The sequence below is a fragment of the Saccostrea echinata genome, unplaced genomic scaffold (assembly GCF_033153115.1).
Source record: "Saccostrea echinata isolate AGI-Se365-2 ecotype Australia unplaced genomic scaffold, CSIRO_AGI_Sech_v1 ptg000002l, whole genome shotgun sequence".
NCBI lineage: Eukaryota > Metazoa > Mollusca > Bivalvia > Ostreida > Ostreidae > Saccostrea > Saccostrea echinata.
The window spans coordinates 28,933,181-28,958,650 of record NW_026889751.1 but is presented as its reverse complement, the minus strand read 5'-3'; the positions used below and the strand labels follow the sequence as shown (position 1 = coordinate 28,958,650).

At 34.2% G+C, this 25,470-nt stretch overlaps 2 protein-coding genes across 3 annotated transcripts; one reads left to right on the top strand and one right to left on the bottom strand.

Moving 5' to 3' along the window:
- Positions 1–2: 2 nt before the first annotated feature.
- On the top strand, positions 3–24,277 carry LOC133176558 (lysosomal cobalamin transporter ABCD4-like). 2 transcript variants are annotated; one of them, XM_061311682.1, is made up of 17 exons: positions 3–136; positions 1,937–2,055; positions 5,198–5,325; positions 6,242–6,378; positions 7,489–7,605; positions 7,845–7,970; positions 8,384–8,529; positions 8,714–8,835; positions 9,317–9,408; positions 10,357–10,452; positions 18,521–18,597; positions 19,701–19,811; positions 19,901–19,992; positions 20,137–20,173; positions 20,468–20,570; positions 22,914–22,990; positions 24,044–24,277. In XM_061311682.1, the coding sequence occupies exons 1-17, from the start codon at positions 99–101 to the stop codon at positions 24,238–24,240; spliced, it is 1,815 nt and encodes a 604-aa protein (XP_061167666.1). In that variant the 5' UTR covers positions 3–98; the 3' UTR covers positions 24,241–24,277. The 2 variants fall into 2 exon arrangements, with proteins under 2 accessions (XP_061167666.1, XP_061167660.1); XM_061311676.1 differs by having other exon boundaries at positions 18,485–18,597.
- LOC133176576 (E3 ubiquitin-protein ligase TRIM71-like) lies at positions 14,336–16,286 on the bottom strand. The gene has a single exon (XM_061311691.1). The coding sequence runs from the start codon at positions 16,264–16,266 to the stop codon at positions 14,578–14,580; it is 1,689 nt and encodes a 562-aa protein (XP_061167675.1). The 5' UTR covers positions 16,267–16,286; the 3' UTR covers positions 14,336–14,577.
- Positions 24,278–25,470: the final 1,193 nt, after the last annotated feature.

Sequence of the window (25,470 nt, the reverse complement as noted above, 5' to 3'; positions counted from 1 at the left end):
AAGTCCGGTTGCATGTGGACGACATGAGAAACCGGGTTCCGGCGTGAGAGGAGACGAGAAAGGTGAAATAACAGTGCAGATAAAAGAAGGCAGAAGGCATGGATACTGGGGTACAGTCACGAGCAAAGCACAAAAGGTGAGGTGGTTTTTACCTGTGGCTTCCATGTCATTCCTCAGATGTGCTCCTGCAAGTGCAAAGCAGTGCATATGTACTGAACTTCTAGACAACATGAACCTTTTGCAAAAAGGTGTTTTAACAGTTCAACAATTGTTTGATTTCGTCCTCATGTGTGATGTGATACCATGGTTTACAGATGTTAATAACAGGTCCAGTGCAATCCCTTGATTTATTTTTTCACAAAAAATTTTTTTAGACAAAGTCCAAAAAGTCACAAGTTTATCACTATCCATATATGGATTATCATAAAGCAACCCAAATCAAAGATAGTTCTTACATTGCAGCTTTTGAACTCATTTAAGCAAAAGAGGTATTTCCACTGTTAGGATAACTGCATGAGTGATTTTTACATGCGTTGTTCAGGTCCGGCACAATCTCTTGATTTAGCTATATAGCTTGATTTAGCTTTATAACTTTATTAAGCTATTCAGAATAGCTTGAGTTAGCTATTTTATCACACTTTTTTTCTTAAATGTGTTATTTTCTCAGCATGCACAAAAAGTCGCACCTTGGTGCAGTGATAATATTTAACCTTGAACTCTTCTAAAAATAATGCATGTAAAAATCACTCATCAAATTGCGTCTTCTTAAGAGACTTAATTTGTACTCAAAGTTCTAAAAGTTTTGGGGCTATATAAAGCAATTGATACAGTTACTCCTGCAATTGAATTATAAAGGAGGCCTATTATGGTCAACAAGATAATTGACTGGTAATAATTCAGTACAATGAGAAGCAATCATACTTATCCATGTCTCAAAGCATACAAGGTAGTGTACAGTTACTCAAACAATGGAAATTCATCTTTTGCTTAAAAGTATTCAAATGCTGCAATGTTAGAACTATCTTTGATTTTGGTTGTTGTTTTGATAGCCCATAGTACATATATGAATTAGTCAAATACTTGCGACTTTTTGGCTATTTCTTACAAAAAAAAAATTTCCAGAAAAACTGCATATAAATAGCTTTATCAAGCTATTTTGAATAGCTTTATAAAGCTATATAGCTATTTCAAGCTATATAGCGAAATGAAGAGATTGTGCTGGACCTAGCTGTTGTTTTCAGATCAGTTCAGAGTTAAAAACTATCACTGCACGAAAGCGCAACTATTTGTACATGCTGAAATGATGAAACATTTAGAGAGAAAATTGATTAAATAGCTAAATCAAGCTATTTTGAATAGCATAATAAAGCTACATAGCTAATATTCAGGCTATATAGCTGAACCAAGAGATTGTGCAGGACCTGGTTAAGATTCTCCAAAATCAATTTTAAAAGTCAGAGGAACATAGCCATATTTTATCATTAATGCGTTAGTCAGTCTTTCAAGACAAAATAATACATTAGCAAAATCAGATGACATGGTAAATAATGTAATGTAATAATCTTGTTTATTATACTTCAGTCTGTTAAAATGTTTCCTACATAAAGTTAAGAAGGTAAAATAACTATCTTTTATAGTCTGAAAATTTCCACGCATAGCAAAGCTATACCCCTCTCGGAAAATTTTCATGCAATTTTTGACACCAGTTTTAATTTCCTGGGATAAATCAATACAATGATGATGTCATCATGACTTCAGTAGCATTGTGACGTCATCAGGATTTCAGCTTATTCTTGCGGTGTTTTTCTTTTGACGTTTTCATGTTTTGCCTATGAAACTGCAGTATAGGGTAATTCAACCCTCAGAAATTATAATATACATCAGTATAATAAAACGCGTATATTATTTCTGAAGTTTATGTGTGTTATAATTTTAGCCATGTGTTTGGACTGCTGTTCTTCAAGCGGTTCCTGAAGCTGACCGGGTACATGTTTCCCTCCTGGAAAAGTGTTCAGGTGCTGATCTGTTTCCTGCTGCTTATTCTAGGACTGCTGGGTATGTGGTAATTTCTTGGACTGCTGGGTATGTGGTAATTTCTTGGACTGATGGGTATGTGGTAATTTCTGGAGATACTGGGTATATAGAAATTCCCGGGGATACTGGGTGGTAATTCCAGGGGATTACTGCATGTGTGGTATTCATGGGGATACTGCATATGTGGTAATTTTTGGGGATATGGGATTTATGGTAATTTCTAAGGATACCAGGTATGTGGTTATTCCTGGATATACTGCAAATGTGGTAATTATTTGGGGATACTCCATTTGCAGTAATTCTTGGGAATATTGGGTATGTAGTAATTCCTTAATTGGCATACTGGTTATATGGTAATTCCTTCAGGTACTGGATATGTGGAAATTCCAAGGGATATTGCATAAGTGGTCATTCTTAGGGGACTCTGCATGTGCAGGTAATGGTATGTGGTAATTTTTTGGGGTACTAGATTTGTGGTAATTCCAGGGGATACTGGGTATGTGGTAAATCTAGGTGGATACTGCATAAGTGGTAAATCTTAAGGATACATGTACTTGGGTTATTTGTAGTAATTCCAAGGGATTCTGGATATATGGTAATTTCTAAGGGTACTGGATATGAGGTCATACTGGGGAATGTTGAGTTTATTGTAATTCATGGGGATACTGGGTATCTGGTAATTCCTGGGAAGGTACAGTATGTGACAATTTGTAGAACTTTTTTGTACAGTGCATTTTGGAAATTCTTACATTACTGGATTGTTGATAGTTTCCTACATCTTTTGATATTTACATTTTAATATTTCTTTGTCCAAGATAAGATAAGACTACAAATAGTAAAAATACTTGATTTCTACATAAAGCTACTATTTCATTGATAGGCAGGGTTAAAAAAAATTACATGCTGCCCCGGTACTGAGAGATAGACAGAAATAGGTGGGGCTTGTAGCACGTGAATTAACGGAATCAAGTGCATGTAAATATAAGGAATAACTGTCAGATTTTTTGGTTTCATGACGATGATCAAGCAATTGGCTTGCATGATAATTTTATGCATAAACGCCTTCAGTGTTTATGCAAATTATCACACAAGCCAATTGCTTGATCACATTATGAAACCAAAAAATTGTACAGTTATTCCTTAATTAAGTGGTGATTTCAGCTAATTTATAGAAATGCAAGTGGTGTGGTGAGTTATGGGACCAATAGATTTGAAGCAATTTATATGAACCCTGGGAATGTGGTAAATGCTAAAGTTGAGATTAAACAGTATCAATTATTCTTAGGTAAGGGTATATTTAGACTGCGCAGTCCTGGGGGTCACTGGGTTTGTGGTACAGGGAACAAATAAATTATTATTGCGAATGTTTAAACATATATAAAAAAAAATATATAATTGATTTGGAAAAAATAATTATATACATGTACATGTACCTATAAAAGATCTGATTAAGTTGAAGAAGTCAGCAAAAAAAAAAATCATATAAATTGCAAAAATATATACATTGTACCTGCATGTTAGAAAGCAAATGTAGTAGGGATAGCTCATTCTTTACCAAATGTAACGTTTTGGGTTTTATAAGTAAATATAAATAAATTCGCTGCCACCAATTGTAACGTGTAATTTTATATCAACTCGGTACCTATGAGGCACGTTACAATAGTTGGGTTCGAAGGTACCTAGTTTTAATAAAGGAAAGAAATATATATAAACAGTTAATACATATATTTATTATAGCATCAGTACATATATTTATTATAGCATCAAAGACAATAAAGTTCAATAAATATTTAAAATGTCTCTTCAATATTAAGTATACTGCCGAAATTCCACGGAGCTCAGTGTTCGGTGCTACTCGGTGCTTCTCGGTGCTCGGGCCTACTCGGTGTTCGGTGCTACTCGGTTTCCGGTGCTACTAGGTGTTCTGTGCTACTTCTCGATTTCTGGAGCTTCAAGATGTTTGGTGCTATCTGCTGCTACTACTAAGTATAACTATACAGGCACAATCAGGAACTCTGATACTGTAATCAGAACTATATCTGAAATCCAAATATCTACTTCTTAATAACAAAAAGTCCACCCCCCCATCCTATGCTAGCATGTCATGCGTAGATAGGAAAGTTCTTGTGCTAATGCCAACCATAATTTATAACCTATGCAACTTAGAATGGTCTAATATATACTACTCGGTGCTTGGTGCGACCAGGTGCACGGTGCTACCCGGTGCTCGGTGCCACCGGTGCCAAACTGCACCGTAAATTAACTTTAGCTAAATCTCAATAAAAACGGAATTAATTATTCTAAACTTGCACAGTCAATAATACTAAAATTTATTCTAATAATTTAAGAAACAAACTTTGGCTCAGAATCTCACACCGAGTAGTCAATATCTGAATACTTTAAAGCTAATAAAAATTCTCAAATATTTTCTAAAGAATTACATTTTAATAAACTATTTCTAAATAGGCTAAGAAGGTTTTTTTTTTTTAACTTTTTCAAACTTATCTAAAATATGAATTTACCTTAAACTTTACTGGCACCGATCAACACCGACTTTTGCTTTATTTTTCTGGAGGAGATCTGACGACGACGCTTCGAGTTTGCTGCTTTTATACTGTGACGCAGTGATGCTGCGACTACGTCATATGTAAAATGTAAAACTCCAAAAACAATACTTTTATCAATAAACTAGGATAAACCAACCTACTAATAATACTCCAAAAGATCTATTTTATATAACTATAATTTTATAATTATTTTAAGCTTATTATTTCTAGAGTTATATATCCAGAAACTACTCGTCTGCTAACAATCCGGATATATTCATCTCTACCATACAGTTTTCGCAATTATTGAATCTCATGCATTTCCAGTTATCATATAACGAAATCCCAGTAATAAATAAATCTTTTGATGCTAAGTTCTACAAGACATAATAATTTTAAGAGACACTCTTCTAGAATAGAGAAAAGTGGAAATATATACTACAGGTAAACGTAATCCACATAATCAAAATGAAACACTGACATTTGTTGTTCCAAGTGTAAACATGCATCTTTAGTTCTATAATGAAAACATAACTAAGAAACATACATTCTAAACAACACTAAAGGTTTGCTATGCAGGCGCAACACAAATTACTAGTGTGTGTGATTCATTTCAGAACAAGTGGTCATTTTCTACATTGGCAACATCCCGTCCAAATATTACAAAGTTTTTGGTGACCGAGATATGAGAGGATTCAGAGAGAAAACCATCATGGCTGTCATTCTTATTATTGCAGAGGCCTTCGTAAGTTCAACTGCATAACGAGTGTTATTTTGAGTAGAAGATTTTTAAAAGCTTTTTAAACTTGTTACTTCTATTTGTTAATTGCCAAATTTGAAAACTTGACCAGTGATCACCTTTGGTGGTGTTTATCAGTTATATGTTACTTAATCAGAGTTTCTTCAGAAATTATCTACTATTAATCTGTCTGTAAGCATGTAATTTTTCTCTAAACCACTGGATCATTTTCATTTTTTGACCAAAAATATTCCATATGTAACGAGAAAGGAGAAAATGTATAACTGGACCAAGAATCGAACCCAGAACCCCTGCATCACTAGTCAGGTTCTACCAACTGAGCTACCCAGGCCGATATCCATGGTCCAAACCATTACACATAGATAAAGTTGTTATAATGGTTCAAGTGCAAAACTTCATTTTAATAGATGAATTATGGAGTAAAGAAGGTCAATGTAAACATCATTTTCTCTTAAACCAGTTGACAAGAAAATGAAAAAAATGCATATGAATGCTACATTTGGCCAGAATTAGACTATATTGAGAGTCCAATGTTTTATACTGAAGTGTATTAGTGAAATCTTCTTTAAAACTTAATGAGGAGAGAATACTACCGGGTATGCAATAGTTTTTGTGCTGTTTGGTTGAAGGGGGGGGGGTCAATGTCCAAAACTTTTAAGAACTAGTGTATACAAGGTTATTTTTGTCCCACGTTATTTTTGCTCTTTCACACTTGCAACCTGGACAACAGTTGTGATAAAGAGATAACTTCTTCTTGTTTTATTTGGCTCCATTTTAAATTTGCCCACTTGTGACAAGGCAAAAAGGATGATTTTTTCTCATTCATACAGTATTTCTTTGTAATTATGTGGCTCAGGTTAGTGTGTTATCTTGACCCAACTACACTTTTCTTATTTTGTAGATAAAAGCTTCCACTGTCTATCTTGCTTCTGTTCTGTACATAAAATGGAGAGGTTGTATCAATGCCAAAATCCACAAACTGTATTTCACAGATCTCGTCTATTACAATGTCAATGTGGCAGGGAAAATTGACAATCCGTATGTATTAGAGATGTCAAATCGGTCAATTTTTGATAATCGGTTACTCGGACGTTTTTCCGATCGAGTACCCGGGTACTCGGTAAAAATGAAAGTACAAGACAATGTATTAATTTTCTTGAGCCCGGTTAAGCTCTGTCAAATCCCAAAGCTGTTTTTTTCACGTTTATTAATGTATATAACTGAGTCAAAGGGAAATGATTTTTTGGTACCAAATTTATTTATCAAATAAACTCAAAAGACACAATTAATACATAAAAAAAATAAAAATGGTTTACAGTTCTTGTTTAGGACCTATTTCATCAATGCAAAAGGACAATCTGTTACGCAGTTTTGTGATGTTAGACAAACGAAAGAGAAGGAAAAGACATTGTTGGGATCGCTAATCTAATATTATTTCATAATTTGGTTGTTTCCCACTAAACCTACTACGCAAACTGACTTTCAAATTCTTTAAAATCTTTAATTATTTCTAAATATTTCTTCACTTTTGAAGTAGGTAGCGGTATTTTGAAGTAGGTAGCTGTATTTCTATGCATGTCTGATTTCGCTACCGTATATTAATTAAATAATTTAAAAACGATTTGAATATAATAGACCATACTTCAACTATGTTTACTGAAAACAATCATTGAAGCCATCCAAAAATTAAGGACCACAATAGGTGAGAACAGCTGTGTACCAGGTGATTGGTCATTAATTACTGTATATACACAGCCACAGGCGATAATGGGTGTTTTACAGGTGTAGATGACGACACGCTAATTACCGTATGAATATTTAATAATTTTTTGTAAGTTTTTGATAAAAATATGTACTTTGAAACAAGAAAAAAATATACTTCCGAGTAACCGAGTACCATTTTTAGTATTCGATACTTGGACGTTCGATCAAGTACCCGGTTAACTGGGTTCTCATTGACATCCCTAGTATGTATCATAGAAACGTGAATTACGCATAGTATGTCATTACATGCAAACTTTAATGTGATTTTTTGAAGTTGAGGCTGAACACTTTTAATGCTAGAACATTTTATTTGAAATTTATTTGGGAACACAAATTGTATTCTTCCACCTAAGTTCCACTGCAGTTGTATATTTCCATCTCTAGGGATCAGCGAATCACGCAGGACCTGGACCGGATGTGTGATAACTTCAGTCAGATCTTCGCTCCGATCATCATAGCTCCCTTCACCATTGCATACTACCTCTACAAAAGTGTAGAAAGGTCGGTACATCGCGTACTACCAGTTCAGTCAAGTCCTTTCAATCCAGAAAATTTGTTACAAAGCCTACCAATTTTAAGATTAAAAGTCAAGTAAAAATCACTAAAGTGTGTAGGATGACAGGGGTACCCTGTACATAAAATAATCTAATGTGACTATCGTCAAAGAGTTGATCCATCAGTTTAATTTGTGTATATACATTGATAAACATGTATCACTCCTGAAATTTTTTCTGTTGCAGCACAAGTTACCTGGGCCCTGTGGGTGTCCTATCATTCTTCATTGTTGCCACGGTGATTAACAAGCTTCTGATGTCACCAGTTGTGCAGTATGTGTTCAGAAGAGAGAAAATGGAGGGAAATTACAGGTAATTATGTATGCATTCTACTAAACTTGTTGACCTAGCATGACCAGGTAAACTTTTGGTGGATAAGCATGTTTCCAAATTTAAGGGGTTTCAGCATTTGTAAAATAAAGTTTTTTTTTCTTTATAAACCTTCTGCATTGAATAATTAGCTATTGATTTTTCTGCGTACCTGTCTTAAGAAAAAAGTGAGAAGTACTTTGAAAATGCTAAAGTTAATCTGCTTGTTATCCTTTGCAGACAATAACATTTAAAAATTAAAATCCACGTTTTCACACTTTTTATTTTGTCTTAAGTCAATGAAAATCCTTTTCTTGTTTGAAAGAATATAACAATGTTCCATCCTCAGTTTTCGTACATACACATACATGTATTTCAGATTTAAGCACAGTGCACCACTTCTGTTTATATTTCAGATTTAAGCACATGTTGCTGCGGGCTAATGCAGAGTCTGCAGCGTTTTATAGATCAGGAGAAATAGAGAAATTCTACACAGACCAGAGACTCCATAAACTACTGAAGACTCAACACCATCTGATATTACGGCAGTATGCACTCAATTGTAAGTATATTTATGATCCTCCAACTGTATTCCAGATAAATAATAAAAAAATGAGACATTTAAAAATCTTAAATGTGTTATCACTTGGACATTCTTTATTTGTTTCCTTATTTGCTGTTAGGCATATCATGAGGATATACTAAGACATACTCTCTAAATTCATTGTGCCATTTTCTTCTTGTAGTTTCTGTGAATTTGTTTGATTACCTTGGTAGTATACTGAGTTATATTCTTCTTGCCTTCCCCATTTTCCATGGCGATTATGACAACAAGTCACCAGCTGATTTTTCCTCTCTCATCAGTGCTGTGAGTACACAATTCTCTTTCATCATAATCACTAAGAAAATTTGTCAACCGTGAGGTGCAGTGGTTAGAGCATTTGCTCTAGAGTCGCAGAGTAATTGATCCATACGTTGCGGGTTCAAATCACACTGGGGGACATGGAAACTGGTCCTTCAGATGAGACCATGTAAACCGAGGTCCTGTGTCGCAGTAGGTGCTGGCACAAAAAAAGATGCCTCACTGTTTAATGGCCCTGAGTGCCGAGTATAGGACTGGTCTTAATTTGCAGCCCTCCACTGGCAAGTGGTGGAGTCTCGATAAGAGTGAAAAATTCTTGACAAACAAACAAAACTATGAAAATTTCTTTTAAAACATTACTGTTCATACAGAGTTAGCAGCAGTATACTCTGTGAAGGCTAATTTTTGTTGCATGCCATTTAAATTCAGAATTGTGGTGATTTGTAAGCTCTACATGAAATTTGAGATATAAAATATTTTTTTGTAGAATTCCTTTGTGATTATGTACCTCATCAACTGTTTTACTCGCCTAATTGACCTGTCAGTCAAAGCAGCAGAGGTAGCTGGGAACGCTCACAGGTAAGGAATGGACCACATACATTACTTATTATGATGAGGAAGTAAATGCTATTTAAGAAAAAAGTTGGCGTTTTCGTGAATGATGCAGGATAACCTCCAAGGTCAAGAAATGTTGTTTGAAAAATAAAAGCTGAGGTGTTAGCCTAGGCTTTTATATTTCAAACAATATTTCAAGACCAAGGAGGTTATCCTGCATCATTCATGACAACAAGAACTTTATTTCCATTCTACTAACAGCTCTAAAATATGTTGATCGTTTCCTCTATAGAGAAAGAATTAGGTCACCATGTCACGATTAGGCTGTTCCATTTAACACCAGAGGGTCTATTAGTTTGTTTAGCCTACTTGTCAAACTTCCGCCAGAGTTCATTTGTTTCTCTAGATGAGGCTTGACAGGGGGTTTAGTTTACTTGTGTATCTATTGCAATGGAATGCAGACAATTTGAGCTTTCGTTGGATTAAAAACAACCTTTGTTTATAAATTTGTTTAATTTTTTTGAATGTAAAATAGCAAAATCAGTCTATTTTATTGCTTTATCAGTAAAATCACATAGTATGAATGTTCTGGGCAGGTCCATGGAACAGCTCCATTTAGCTAAAAAAAATCGTGCCGATATTTATCAGCTGCTTTAAGCAATACACACTGTTTGGATTATGGAGGATGACACATCGATATAGTCTTAATAAGTATTAGATTCTAAAGTCGAATATTCATTTCAACTGTACAGGTTTGATATGTATTTCTGATCTGATAATTTTTTGATGACGTTCTTGATTTATTGGAGAATAATGTCTGCAGCATTTCTTTGATCTCGGCAATAACTTTAGTAGAATTGCTCATAAAGACGAATATGCAGCCATTCTATAACTAGAGCACATGTTATAAAATCCAATTTTCTAAGAGTTATTACATGCTGAAAATTTTGAACCTATGTGAATATTTTTCAGAGTTGGAGAATTGATTGAAGAATTGCAGCGAGTCAGAGATAAGCAGGGGACACTGAACTATGTGAGGAAGAATCCACCCCCAAATTTACCTTCCAGGTATATACTGATTTACACAAACACTCTACCTATAACTTACTCAAGCCAAAAAAAAAAAAAAGCCTGAGAAAATGTGTTTTAAAGAAATATTAATATTTAAAGGGGGACAACTCTTCTCACTAGAATTATGAAAATTTGCTTATAGAAAATAAGGATGAAAAAGAAAAATCAAGCAAATTAATTTTATAGGGCAAAATTTAAGACTAATTAAGATAACTGTTATTTCATCATTTTATGTTGAAAATCAATTATCATTGTTTTCATGGTTGAGTCAGTCCTTGACAGAATTAAACAGGTTAGCTGCATGTACATGAATGTACATCAATTTTTTTTTTATCAAATCATGACCCAGGAGGTAGGCTTGGGCAACAATAAGTATAGGAAAAAGACTTTAAATTAGTCATATTGATATTGAATCGTCTTCAGATTGTATAGATTCAAGGTTTTTTTTTCAAATCACATGGTTGGGGTAGGGCCACAATATGTTAATAAAGTTTAACATAAAGATAAGGGAAAAAATCTGCTAATTAAAGAACAACAGAGCCATAGATACTGAGGTGAGTGTTGTGGCCCATTGGTCTCTTGTTTGTTAGTGTTGTACATGTGTTAACGGGTTATTATTGAGATTGTCAATGAAAAAAAAAAAAAGGTATGAAACATGTCAGACAAAATTTGACCAAAGTTATTACTTTGTATTTACAAATAAGGTCATTAAAGTAACCATAAAATTTGCAAAAAGCTGACTTAAGGTAGTTCTATACTTGACACTAAATGAGCTCAAGTTTGAAAAAAACTTGCTTTCATAATATAGACATACATACATGTACCAGCAATAGATAGCCATAAGAAAAATTATATGTCAACATGCTTATTTTTCTGCTATTGCCTCTCAGCAGTATATACCCCGAAACGCAAAATACTGAAATTTAAGAAAAGGTATCTGTCTTCAAATTTGTCAATACAATGTAAATACGAATTAAAATCTAGACAGTCATACTTTAATACTCAAAATAGAATAGAAACCATATTTAATCATTGTTTTGCTTGAATTAAAATATGTGCACTTTGTTGGGCTAACGTATCAAAATGTAACACAAGAAAATATGCTGCACAGATCAGTCTGTGTCATTTTAAAATATTTTTATGGACTCAATCTTTGAGAAGGTGTTTTCTTTTTACAAAATAACATCTTAGGAAAAGAATTAGCTAAAAAAAAATTATACATTGACACATTACTTTTAATGATATAAGCTCTGCGCTATAGGGACCCCTGTGAAATTTTTCTCCCAAAAGTAATATCTTGCCATATTTTACTATACATTTGTAGTTTGATTGTATTTATAAAGTTGTACATATGTAAAACAATAATAATACACATCCAATACCTACTGTCCCTAAAATTCACCTTGTTTTAGATTTTCAAAAATATATATACATGTATATACCACTTTTCAGTAAAATTAGAGACAATGAATCTGACCATGATTAACCGGTTTTAGCAAACTGAATGATCTGGGTACAGAAAATTAGTGTGCTGCAAGTGAATAAACTATTTTCATTTACATTGTACTACTAATCTATTCTATAAAAAAGATATTTTTGCATTGTGCTTTATAAACGGATGGGTTTGCAGGGCGGAGGGGGGGTGTCTATAAATTTAAAGTGATAATTTTTTAAAGTTAATATTTTGATGTTTGAAATAATGAAATTTATTAAAGTTGTCGCTGTCAAATTGTAGCCAATTCCTTCTCTTGCAAGCTATCAGTATTCACCTTGCCTGCCGACAATAGTCTTTGACTGTCCGTCTCGCATCGGCTTTGATAGCATACTTGTGGTTCATGTTATCAGCACATTCTCATCAACAGAAATGTTGTTTATGTTATATCTTTATTCCCTCATCGTGTCTCTGTCAACCTTACATTTTTCCATCCTTTCCCTTTTACTTAATTTCCTGTTACACTTTTGTTGACGAGACCAACTTGTAGTATAATCATCATTGGATATTTGAAACACCGAGTAAAAGTCAAAGCAATGTAGTTAAAAAATCACATCTCGGAAAAGGAAGTGTGGTTCTGGTTTTACTATTTGTTAATGACATAATGCGAATATAGATATATACTTTAAATGAGGTTGCATGTTTAAATCTTTGTAACACCAACTTACTTGTCAATAGCTTATCAATAGCTGAAAGGGGCCTGGACACAGATTCGAAGTTAATATTTTCTCAAATTTTCTGTATAATATCATGACTTACATGTATATTTTGCTATATAGCATTTGACATGGAAATATAATAAAAAAAACTTATTTTATGTGGAAATTATTGAAACTATGAATTTCGTGACGTGTTTGATTGACACATTCAGAGTTTATCAAATTGAACACACCCTGTGAAATGTAAACTGTTTTTGTAAACAGGACATGAGCTCTGTTATTGTAAAATTAATAATTACAGGGTGTGTTCAATTTGTTAAACTGCACACATCACTGAGCACAGACTGACAATACTGGGGAGCTGGTTTTGCTTTCTCACATTTTTACTCTGAATTTTCTGGATTATAGTTTTGATATTTTTCATTAATATACAACAAAATGTCTACTTTTCTTAAGTATTAAGGATAAAGTTTACTTGGTGAAAGTGCAAGGATGTGTCAATCAAATGCGTCCTGAAATTTGTTATTTTAATAATTTCTAGATAAAAGAAGTTTTTTATTATATTTCCTTGTGAAATGCTTTAGCAACATATAAGCATTGATATTTTACAGAAAATATGAGAAAATATTAACTTCAAATCTGTGTCCAGGCCCCTTCAAATCTCAGTTTAAAAATTAATTATATTCAGAGCATGCTATTGCATATTGAATCAGTTAGGAGAGGTAATCACCATATGCAGGTGATGCTGGAATATTACTACATAAATAGGGGAAGTTGATGATGTAAAAGGTGAAATCACACAGTTTGTCATACAGTTTAGTAATTAGTTGTCAATATCGCTCTTCATGATATTATTTTTACAAGATTTATGATAACACATTTTCAAGTGCAAAAACATTTTTTTTTTGTTGATGTGTGAAGTTTCTTTCCAATTGATTAAATGGAACTCATGTAACTCAATTTTAAATTCAACATGTTTTGTCACCACGGAGCACTTTTAACTACACTGTACACGGGTTGTAGTGCCTTTTTAATGCATTAAAAAGGTCTCCATAATACTTGACACATAGTTTGATAACAATTGTAAGAGTAGCATAAGTTAGTTTCTCAGTGTTTCTAAATTCTTTACTGCATAACTCCTCTTTTATAAGTTCCACAACAATGAAGCCGCATATCACTTTCCATGACCTTACTTAGTCTTTTGACCAAGTTTTTTAATGAAAATCTGTTTCCTCACAGACTGTCAACGTCCGAATCAAATTCTCTACCACTCAAACATTTTTACCATTAATAACAAATGCTTGACTCACTTCCGATATATTTCTTGGTTCCTCCATCATTTTCAGAATTTGTTTAGAGGTTTCTCGAGTGCAAAACAAAATTATTTCGCTACTCACTGTCCCATGACGTCCTTTGACATCACCTTTTCACTCTTTTCAAAGATGACTACCTGTCTTCTGAAATTGGTTCCTCTCTAACAAAGCTATCTATTACTGTAACATTACAATTTGATACTTATAAAACAAAAATGTATTTGACTGTTTCAATTTTATTTCGTTTAAGCCCCATTTATTAGAGATATAACTATAGACATAATTAAATGTATTTTTAGAGAATTACTCAGTTTTGGCCATGCTCTGTAACCTTGTTTTTGCAGATTTAAATTTTAACTAATTTTGATACTTGTCATGATATAGTTGAATTTTTCAATTCAAATTACATGGATTTATTGTTAAAGTATGTCTATCAAATTTGGTTATAATATGTCGTCAAATAAAAATGTTTTGACAAAAGTCTACAAACTTTTTGAATGACCCTCATACAATAACATGCATGATATTTTCAACATCATTGCTTATACCTGCAGCAATCAGATGAAAAATCCATGTACTTATAATGTTATCTTTTATAGAGTATGGTGAGAAATTATTTAATTATTGACATTAAATACAGCATTTTGTAGGCACTGTTTCACTGCAGATATTTTATTTTCTTCATTTGTCCTTTATGATTTTGAGCAATAAGCAGATTTTCATTTGTATCTATACATAGTCCTATGGGATTTTTTAGTCCAGAATCTAAGTAACGGAGGAACTGTCCATCCTGGTCTATGATGTGGACACATTCATTGTTATTATCAGCTGTAAGGATGTGACTCTGACTGTCTGTGGTGATTCCTTGTGGAGTGAATGGTTTGTTCTTTGGAGCAGGAGTATGTCCAGTGTACCTGAATCTCAGTTTCCCGGCCTGATTGACCACCACTACTGCATTAGCTACATAGTCAGACACACAGATATCCAGGTTCCTGTTCCCAGTAATGTATCTGCCACTATAACTACATGAATAGAGAGGTTTACCTTTATCATCAAACTGAATGGTTTGTTTCTCTGTGGAGCCAGAGTAACAGACAACTTTTGTTGGTTTTCTATCAATACTGTCCAAGATAACCAGGAGGTCACCAGAGGAGGTACTACAGACACCTGTAGGTATCCAGTTCTGTAGTCTGATCACCTCCTCTACCTTCTCATTCTTCACAATGTTCACAGTTCTATCAATGTAATCAGTATAAACTAGATCTCCACTTTTTGTTACTGCTATGTCATATGGTCTGTTCCCTGACATGGTTGTGATTGACTTGAGTAGTGATCCCTGATTGATGCTGTAGAGTTTCATGGTGCTGCCATTTCCACTTGTCCAGATTTCTTCATCACTCAGACAGGCCACACTGTAAAGTCTATCATACCCAGTGTCTATGGTGGTGACAGTCTCTGGTTCATCAAGCAACTGTTTGACTGGAGGAGAGGATCCAGCTTCTGTTGATTTCTGTGTTCTTTTCATGCTGTAGCCATGTTTATCTGAAGTAAGAGAACTTGATGATAAACTTCCAAATAGTTTGCTTAGCTCTTTTCCTTGAATTTTGTCTGGTCTGAATTTTGGTAAAGACAGCACAATTTTATGTGGAAGATTTTTGTATGTTTCTATAACAGTTGTAAAGTTAAAAAGCTTTGAAATTTCATTCGAGTCTACAACAGTATAAGATGAATTGATTTCATCCTTGATGTCAGACATTGTCTTGTTTATTTCATCCAGATGTTTTTGTAGAGTTTGTAACTGTGTGTTTTTCATCTCATCAACTTCAGCTTTAAGTTTCTTGACAAGTTTGTCAATTTCTCTGTGCCAGTCCTCTCCATGTTTTGTTATGGCTGTTGAGAGATCTCCATATTCCTTTTCTAACTGACTCATTCTGTTTTGTACATCAGAGGCAATGTCCTGGTAGGTTGGGTAAATTGTATCATTTAATTCAGTTTGTTCTTTGATAATCTTATCTCTTTTTTCATCAAGAACTTGTAAGATTTTTAATAATTTATGACCTAGATGTTGATCTGAAGCAAGGCAGGTTGCACATACAGGAATGTCACATTGATTACAGTACATTTCACACTGTTCTTTGTCATGAAATGTACATCCAGGGTAGAGGGGAGTAGATTTTCGAAGCTTGAATGGGACAATTTCATGTCTTTTGGATTCATCAGATATCATGTGTTTTCCAACACAAGCTGTGCACAGGTTGACAAGACATGTATCACAGTGCATCTGTACCACAGCAGTCTCACACAGGTCACATCGCATCACGTCCTGGGCACTGGTACGGGGGTCCATGATCAAAGTAGACCTAGTATGGAAAAATATTCTTACAGCACTTCAATAAAAAGTAATCAAATCAAATGAATAAGACTCAGCTCTTAAACAAGAATGTGGAAATGACAAATAAGAGTACTCGACCAATCTGTTATCATCTTTTCCTGGGAAGGGGTTCAAAGTACTTTTTGGCTGAATTACAGTATAAATGTAATGACCCCCCTTCAAGGTTCTACCTATAAATATCAAAAAGATTCCACAACACAGTGCAAACACTTGTTTATTTGTCTTCAAAATCATTTGTTAATTGAATGTAAAATTGTATCTTGTGACCACCTCACCAATCGATTCTATTCGTCAAGAGTTCAGTATTAGTCGAATAGAAATATCACATCTGACCACACCTTAACAATTGTAAGAGTTCAGTTTAAATACAAATTTTTCCTCTTTCAATTGCATTTTCATTTCATTATAACAGTTTAAGATGATATTATGAGAGCTGACAGCTGTGTGAGACAGCAATGACACTAATTTTGGACATATTGTTGTTGTAAGATGTACCGGTATCTTTATATGTCATATTAGAAAGCTTTACAAAATGAACCCCAGAATTGTATAAAAGTATTGTTCATATTTGTCAAACCTAGGTAGAGTCCCTGTTAGAATATTTGTACCAGACAGCAAAGTACAGTGGACAAAGTGTATTGCTTTGTCCTTGTTTATGGGTATAGAGTTCAGCATTCACATAAAAATATTGTATACTAATAATGTTTGAAAAAAATCATGTTCGTAATTTCTTTTTATGTGAAATTTAAAGTACATATTATTATAAATAAGCAAAAGTTATCAAATGAATCAGCAATTATTACCTTACTTTAATGGCGTCTATCTTGTCAGCCAAGTACGGTCTGTCTCTATGTACAGGTATCACGTGACTCATTTACCTGTGTTATCTACCTGTCAGGTATTTATACTTCCTTGTCTGTGTATACTGGGGATTTAAATTAACAAACATTTTTTGCTCACTTGAGCCAAAGGCTCGAAGTTTGTCCTGTCTGCCATGATTGATGTTGTCGTTGTCGGCATCATAAACTTTTCACATTGAGCTCACCTGAACTGAAAGCTCAAGTCAGCTTTTCTGATCACATTTTGTATGGCGTCTGTCTGTCTCGAACTTTTTCTCTAGAACCACAGGGCCAATTTTAACCAAACTTGCCTCAAAGCATCCTTAAGTGAAGTGGATTCAAATTTCTTCAAATGATGGGCCAGGCCTTCTTTCAGGGGGAGATTATTAAAAATTAGTGAAAATTTGGTGTCTTCTTAAAAAAAATCTTCTTCACAAGAACCACTCGGCCAACTTAAGTGAAATTTCATTAATAGTGTAGATTCATTTTTTTTTTCAAATAACAGCCCCAGGGGGTAGGATGGGGCCACAATGGTGGATGAAAGCTTTAAATAGGAACACATGAACAGGTGTATATAGGTAAAAAAAATTTAAAATCTTCTCAAGAACAAGCAAAGTCATGATATAGTCATATTGATATGGAAGGATCCTCAGGTAGTTTCGATTCTTAGATTCAACTTTGTTCAAGTCATGACACCTAGGGGTAGGATAGGACTTCAACAGGGGATCAAAATTTTGCAAATAAATATGTAGGAGAAAAAAAATTGCTGACAAAGAATGGCCATATTGACTCAGGTGAGTGTTGTGCCCATGGGCCTCTTGTCATCTTCTCCAGAACCCCTTGGCCAATTTCAACCAAACTTATAAGAAAGCATCCTTGGGTAAGGGAGAATGAAATATATTCAAATGAAGGCCAAAAACCCTCTTTTAAGGGGAGATAATTAAAATTAGTGAAATCTTGTTCTCATGAACAGCAATGCTATGAAATCACAGTACATGTATGATGTAGCATAAGAAAACAATGATTCATCAATTGTAGATTTATCTCCCTACACAGTTGTATTTTTCTCTTAAAGGAGGCTAGAGATGAAGATGGTCATTTTAAAAACTTTTTTTACCTTCTGACAAAGAAGAGTTTAACTATATATGTTTATCTTAACATGACCTGGAATTAAATTTGTAATCATGTTGAATATGCTAAAATATTACATGTGATAAGTTAAATCAGTAAGTTTTTAGATGATTGTATAGCAATTGTTTACCAGCAAGCCTTGTTAAATCAGTTGTTCCTCTTTTTTCTGTGAAGAATTGGAATTTTTACTGTGTCTATTTTAGTGATCAAGTTGAATTAACAGATCTCAATATTAACAGCCATATAGACCAGAGAGCCATATCCGTCACCGAGCTAACGTACGCTCCACCAAAATCCAGTGACATTCTGTGTAAAAGTAAGTCTACAGATCCAGGAGGAAGGCGTGAGTAACACGGTCATCCATAGAGAACAATCCTAGCTAGATTTTAACACAGCATTTATTTCGGTGACAAAGTACCTGATAATAGATAATTTCTGTGGATGAAGAAGTTTTGTTGAATTTTACTGTTTAACCAAAATTGTAAAAGAAATAAGGTGAAATGTCTTTAGTTACTAACCAATGGAATGGAATAAAAAAAAATAACCTTTTTTACCCTAACCCTAGCTCTAAGGCAAGGGTTACACTTGGAGCTAGGGTAATTGTAAGGGCTAAACCCTATAATTTCTATCACAGAAATTATCTGTTATTCAGTGAAGAAAAACTGCAATGAAAATGTAATGTATTTGGAATGGTAAGCTTTTATGCTGGCTAGTTATGCATGTCATAAATATCTATGTGTATTCATCAATTCTGCTTTTAGAATCTTTTTAAAGATACCAAATTCCTTTCTCACCATTAACAAAAATAAAAAAACAAACAAACAAAAACTAGAGGTCTATCAGTTCCATAAGTTGAACATATTCAAATATGTGCGATATATTCTATATGAAAACTGTTTTGGACCTTTTGCCTGACCAGTTGATTCTTGAAAAGACTTATTTATGAATCCACTGTTTTTCAGTCTTTTGTAAGGGACATGGTCCTTCAAGTGATAAAATATTTATTCCTTTACTCAGATATACTCTGTGATAAGTTCATTTGAAATTGACCAAGTGGTTTTTAAGTTAAAACTGTTTGATTTAAAATTGAAAAAAAAAATTAAGCTTTCAGTTTAGCTGAGGTAAAAAAAAAAGAAATTGGATTTACAGGATGAAGATTGCAAATAGGAATGCTACAGAAGGGCATCATAACTGCATGCATACACTTGTAATAGAAGTAGAATACATCAAATTTTTTATTCCAAAGTAATTAATAAACAAGATTTATCTATAGCTCTGAGTACATGTATGCATGAACACACAATTAAGAAACAAGCCCTTTATGGAGATTCATTTAGATTTTGTGATGCTCAGGATCCAACAAAACATGTCTAGTGAAGGATGAATTATTTGATAACTTGTACTTGTTTGGTTTAACAGATTTAACATTCCAGTTGGAGGCTGGAGTAAATATCCTCATAACAGGGGATTCTGGGTGTGGCAAGAGTTCTCTACTCAGGGTCATAGCCGGATTGTGGCCCTCTCAGAAAGGTAAGCATAATGAAGGTCAGTAAGAGATGGTCATCATGTACCTACAGAAAAGGTCAACAAAAATTATTTTTCTCTTATTTTATCTACAGGAAGTGTGAAATTTCATGAAATTTTAAATCCCAGCAAGATTTTGTTTCTACCTCAAAAACCATATTTCACAGATGGTACGCTCAAACAACAGGTGAGGTATTTATAAGCAAAATTTTGCTCTATAAACTTCAGACATTTTTTTCTTTAATTTAGAATTAATGAGATTGTTAGATTTCCTAGCCCTTTTATGTAGAATTATAAAAATTCATGAATTGTGCATTATGAATGCTTACAGGTGATTTATCCACTGAAAGAAACAGACCATGGATCAGGTTAAACTTTTACTGGAACAATTATATTAACTAAGGAAAAAAGTTTTCACAATATAAATTAAATCTGTATACTAGTAACACTGCTATACATGTAATTCTAAATATGGTAATTTTGTAGTGGATTTATACATGTATTAATGAAGGGGGAAAAGAGTTTTTACAGTAATATCTAAATCTGTATAGATACACTGCTATTATTATAAATTAATATGGTAATTTTATAGTGGATATATGAACTTGAATTTTATGATAATATAAATGTTTGTAATTTGGTTGTGACTGTTTATGTTTCAGTTTCACTAGATGATGAGTCAATCAATCAGTATATGGAGATTACAGGGCTACAGAAACTGACAGAAAGATCAATGGGACTAGAGAGCTACTCATCACATGATTGGTAAGTTATGTAGACCATCCATGATTGGTGGGTTATAGTATGTAGACCATCAGTGATTGGTGGGTTATAGTATGTAGACCATCCATGATTGGTGAGTTATAGTATGTAGACCATCCATGATTGGTAGGTTATAGTATGTAGACCATCCATGATTGGTGAGTTATAGTATGTAGACCATCCATGATTGGTAGGTTATAGTATGTAGACCATCCATGATTGGTGAGTTATCGTATGTAGACCATCCATGATTGGTGAGTTAATGTATGTAGACCATCCATGATTGGTAGGTTATAGTATGTAGACCATCCATGATTGGTGGGTTATAGTATGTAGACCATCAATGATTGGTGAGTTATCGTATGTATAGACCATCAATGATTGGTGAGTTATAGTATGTAGACCATCAATGATTGGTGAGTTATAGTATGTAGACCATCAATGATTGGTGAGTTATAGTTGTAGACCATCCATGATTGGTGAGTTATCGTATGTAGACCATCCATGATTGGTGAGTTAATGTATGTAGACCATCCATGATTGGTAGGTTATAGTATGTAGACCATCCATGATTGGTGGGTTATAGTATGTAGACCATCAATGATTGGTGAGTTATCGTATGTAAAGACCATCAATGATTGGTGAGTTATAGTATGTAGACCATCCATGATTGGTGGGTTATAGTATGTAGACCATCAATGATTGGTGAGTTATCGTATGTATAGACCATCAATGATTGGTGAGTTATAGTATGTAGACCATCAATGATTGGTGAGTTATAGTATGTAGACCATCCATGATTGGAGAGTTATAGTATGTAGACCATCCATGATTGGTGAGTTATAGTATGTAGACCATCCATGATTGGTGAGTTATAGTATGTATAGACCATCCATGATTGGTGAGTTATAGTATGTAGACCATCAATGATTGGTGAGTTATAGTATGTAGACCATCAATAATTGGTAGGTTATAGTATGTAGACCATCCATGATTGGTAGGTTATAATATGTACATAGTTATGATGAGCATGGCTGCCTCTTCCAAAATTGTGAATTTCATGGCCCCTGGGTCAGGGATCCTGGTGTTAGGAAGGGGCTCTATTGATTATTTAGTGAAAACGCATTAAATCTTTGAAAGCCTTCTTCTCTGCTCCTGGGTATGAAATATACTAACTAAGTACATAGTTATGATGAGCATGGCTGCCTCTTCCAAAATTGTGAATTTCATGGCGCCTGGGTCAGGGGTTCTGGTGAAAGGCGGGCTCTATTGATTATATAATGAAAATTCATAATTTCTTTCAAAATATTTTGTTCTACTCCTGGTTATAAAGCAAAGAAACAAGTGTATAGTTATGATGAGCAAGGATGCTTTTACAAAATTTTTAAAACTTGTGGTTCCAGGGGTTCTGTTGTATCTTTGAGGAGGGGGGGGGGGCTCTATTTGATTATATAGTGAAAATTCATAATTTCTTTGAAAATCTTCAACTAATTGCATAGTTATGATGATGAGGGTACCTCTTCCAAATTTGTAAATTTTCATGACCCTAGGTCATGGGTTCTGGTGTTAGGGTAGGGCTGTGTTAAATGCTCCTGGGCATATTGGAAGCAAACAGAGTAAAAGTTTTTATAAGCAAGGTATTTTTACCAGAATTTTGAACATCTGGACCATTTAGTCAAGTGTTCTGGTCCTGGCCAGGGCTCTATTAATTTGTATTTTGCTGAGTGAAGTTATTTCCCTTTGCCATTCACCTTTGATAATTAATCACTGTAGATAATGTATTTGAAAGGTTAATAGAATAAGAGAATTATGCAAGAACGTTTATTGTATAATACGAAAAGTAATTTCATAGTTTTAATAATCAGGTAGACTTGGAAATAGTAGATGAATAAAAATGAAACAAAAATAACATCTTTTTAAATGTTCTTCAAAGGCCAAGTGAGGCCAATGTGAGAGGTAATAATATAGACATTTTGTTAAGAGTGTGCATGGTCTGCATAGTGATAAATGGGGGACAGATAGAAAGATACTAGACCAATTATTTTGTTGATCTTAATCATACTGTTTTCCTTGCTATTGAGAAACAAAGCTTCATTTATCAGTTTATGGATCCTCTAAATTGTTGTACTCAGGTGACCGTTAAGGCCCTTGGGCCTCTTGCTGTTTGATTGTTAACATCAGCAAAAGTTAGGTAATAAAACTATGGTGTTGTGTGTTATTAAATCTCTGTTTGTTAGTGTGGCTAAAGGGTTTAATTAGTTAGAAGATAAAGACATGTTGAAATGAGTTATGTTGACTATTATACTGGTACATATCTTTATATGCTCATTTTCTGTATTAATGTAGGTATCAGGAACTGTCCCCTGGAGAGATGCAGAGACTGTCCTTTGTCAGACTCTTCTTTCATCAACCAAAATTTGCAGGTCAGTTTATTAGCTCACCTGAGCTGAAAGCTCAAGTGAGCTTTTCTGATCACCCGTTGTCCGTCGTCCGTCCGTCTGTCCGTCCGTCTGTAAACTTTTCACATTTTCAACTTCTTCTCAAGAACCACTGGGCCAATTTTAACCAAACTTGGTACAAAGCAACCTTGGGTGAAGGGGAGTTTAAATTGTTAAAAAGAAGGGCCAAGTCCCCTTCAAAGGGGAGATAATCAAGAAAATACAAAAATTGGGTGGGGTCATTAAAAAATCTTCTTCTCAAGAACCACTGGGCCAGAAAAGCTGAAACTTATCTGGAAGCATCCTAAGGTAGTGTAGATTCTAAATTGTTCAAATCATGACCCCCGGGGGTAGGGCGGGGCCACAATAGGGAATCCAAGTTTTACATTGAAATATGTAGTAAAAATCTTTAAAAATCTTCTTCTCAAGAACCACTGGGCCAGATAAGCTGAAACTTATGTGGAAGCATGCTGGGGTAGTGTAGATTCTAAATTGTTCAAATCATGACCCCCGGGGGTAGGGCAGGGCCACAATAGGGAATCCAAGTTTTACATTGAAATATATAGGAAAAATCTTTAAAAATCTTCTTCTCAAGAACCACTGGGCCAGATAAGCTGAAACTTACTTGGAAGCATCCAGGATAGTGTAGATTCCAATTGTTCAAATCATGACCCCTGGGGATAGGGCGGGGCCACAATAAGTACTATGGGGGGGGGGAGAGAAATCAGGTGAAAAACAGCAAGGCCAAAGTTACTCAGGTGAGCGCTGTGGCCCATGGGCCTCTTGTTTTTAGTTTAAGCTTACCTGAACCAAATGTTTAAAAATAGGCCTCTTTTGTCTAAAGTTCATCCTCCCTCTTAAGGTTTGTTGCCTCTTACATTTCCAAAGCACTCTACTATTTTCACTAAATCTAGAACAAGGCATTCTTTGGAACATTGCGTATGAGGAAATTAGATAGTTTATGAAATATATGTTCTACTTTTTAGTATTTTTAGCAACTGTTTGGGTTCTAACTAAACTTGTTTCATTTTTTGCTAGTTCTGGATGAGGCAACGAGTCAGATCAGTATTGACCTGGAGCGGGTGTTGTACACTAAGTGTCAGGAACTGGGCATCACTCTAATGAGTGTAGGTCACAGAGACACGCTTAGACAGTATCATCAATTAGAACTCCGCCTACAGGGGCGGAGCAACTGGACAATGCAGCCAATCACAGATAATGTTATATCTGTATGACAATAGCAAAGTTATAGATAATCAATTAGGTTTATTTTAATAAGAAGGGTTATTTTAAAGAAATCATTTACAAATATTGGGGAAATATAATACTACTTTGTTTGATAATTTTGAAACAACATTTGTGTTGTTAAGGCATTAATATATTAGTATGCATTTGGGCATTTTTATTGATTTTTGTATGACTGGGTAGCAAATACTAGATGACTGTATACAATTTTACTCATGGTTAAGAGTATACTCAGTGATGGGTGTTGGTCCCCTTCAATTTCAAAATATGGACATGCATAATTACGATTCTGTACAACCTTACCACATAAAGTATTTTTAGAGCTCAAAAAATGTTGATGCAGTTGCATAGCTCTCATCAATATCTATCAGCATGAATTAAATTTTATCTGTAATTGAGAGTTCGTTTGAAATCCATTCCAAAGTGTATCTCATTTACTTACCACAGCAAAAATTGTGTGTCTGAGACATTTTATAATACCAGGAGGTTGAACATTACTAATGTGGTTGATGAGTGTGAAGTTGTGGATTTTAAAAGCCTTAGTTTAAATGAGAACTAAAAAGAGAATACCTTAGTCAGGTTAGTCAGGTTACTATATTATTTTTGAATGGAGATTGCATATGTATTTTTTTTTTTTAATATATTGGTCTTTTGTGAGGATCACATTATATTAATTAGACATGTAATGTCGTTTTTGCTTTGTTTTGACTTAATTAGACAATTAGCATAACTAATTTTTCAAATTCTCGTAATTACCCATGCAATGGGAAATGATGATTATGATTACAGTGTATTAGTATATTTTTCAATAAAAAAATCTATATTTAGTTGCTAGTCTTGTTTTTAGGTCACCTGAGTCACCCATCTGTTTTCCTCTGTCATTGATCGTAAACTTTTGAACATTTACAGCCTCATCTCTTAAATGGATAAATCATTTCAACCAATTATAGTATTTAGCATTTCTGGTAAAATGAGGGGGGGGGGGGGGGGGATGTTGAATTTCATGGTCTTTGCTCCCTAGGGCTTGAGGAATGTTGCAGAAACCATCAATTTCTAGAAATCTTTTTTGTATTCTGAACAGACAAACTGTTGGCATGCTTATACTAAGCAGTGTGCCCTTCACCAAAGTTGTGAAATTCATGACTCCAGGGTTCCTTTTGTCAGCTTTTATTCCCTTCTTGTTGACATCTTTATATTTGTCAACCCTCCCCCTTCCATTC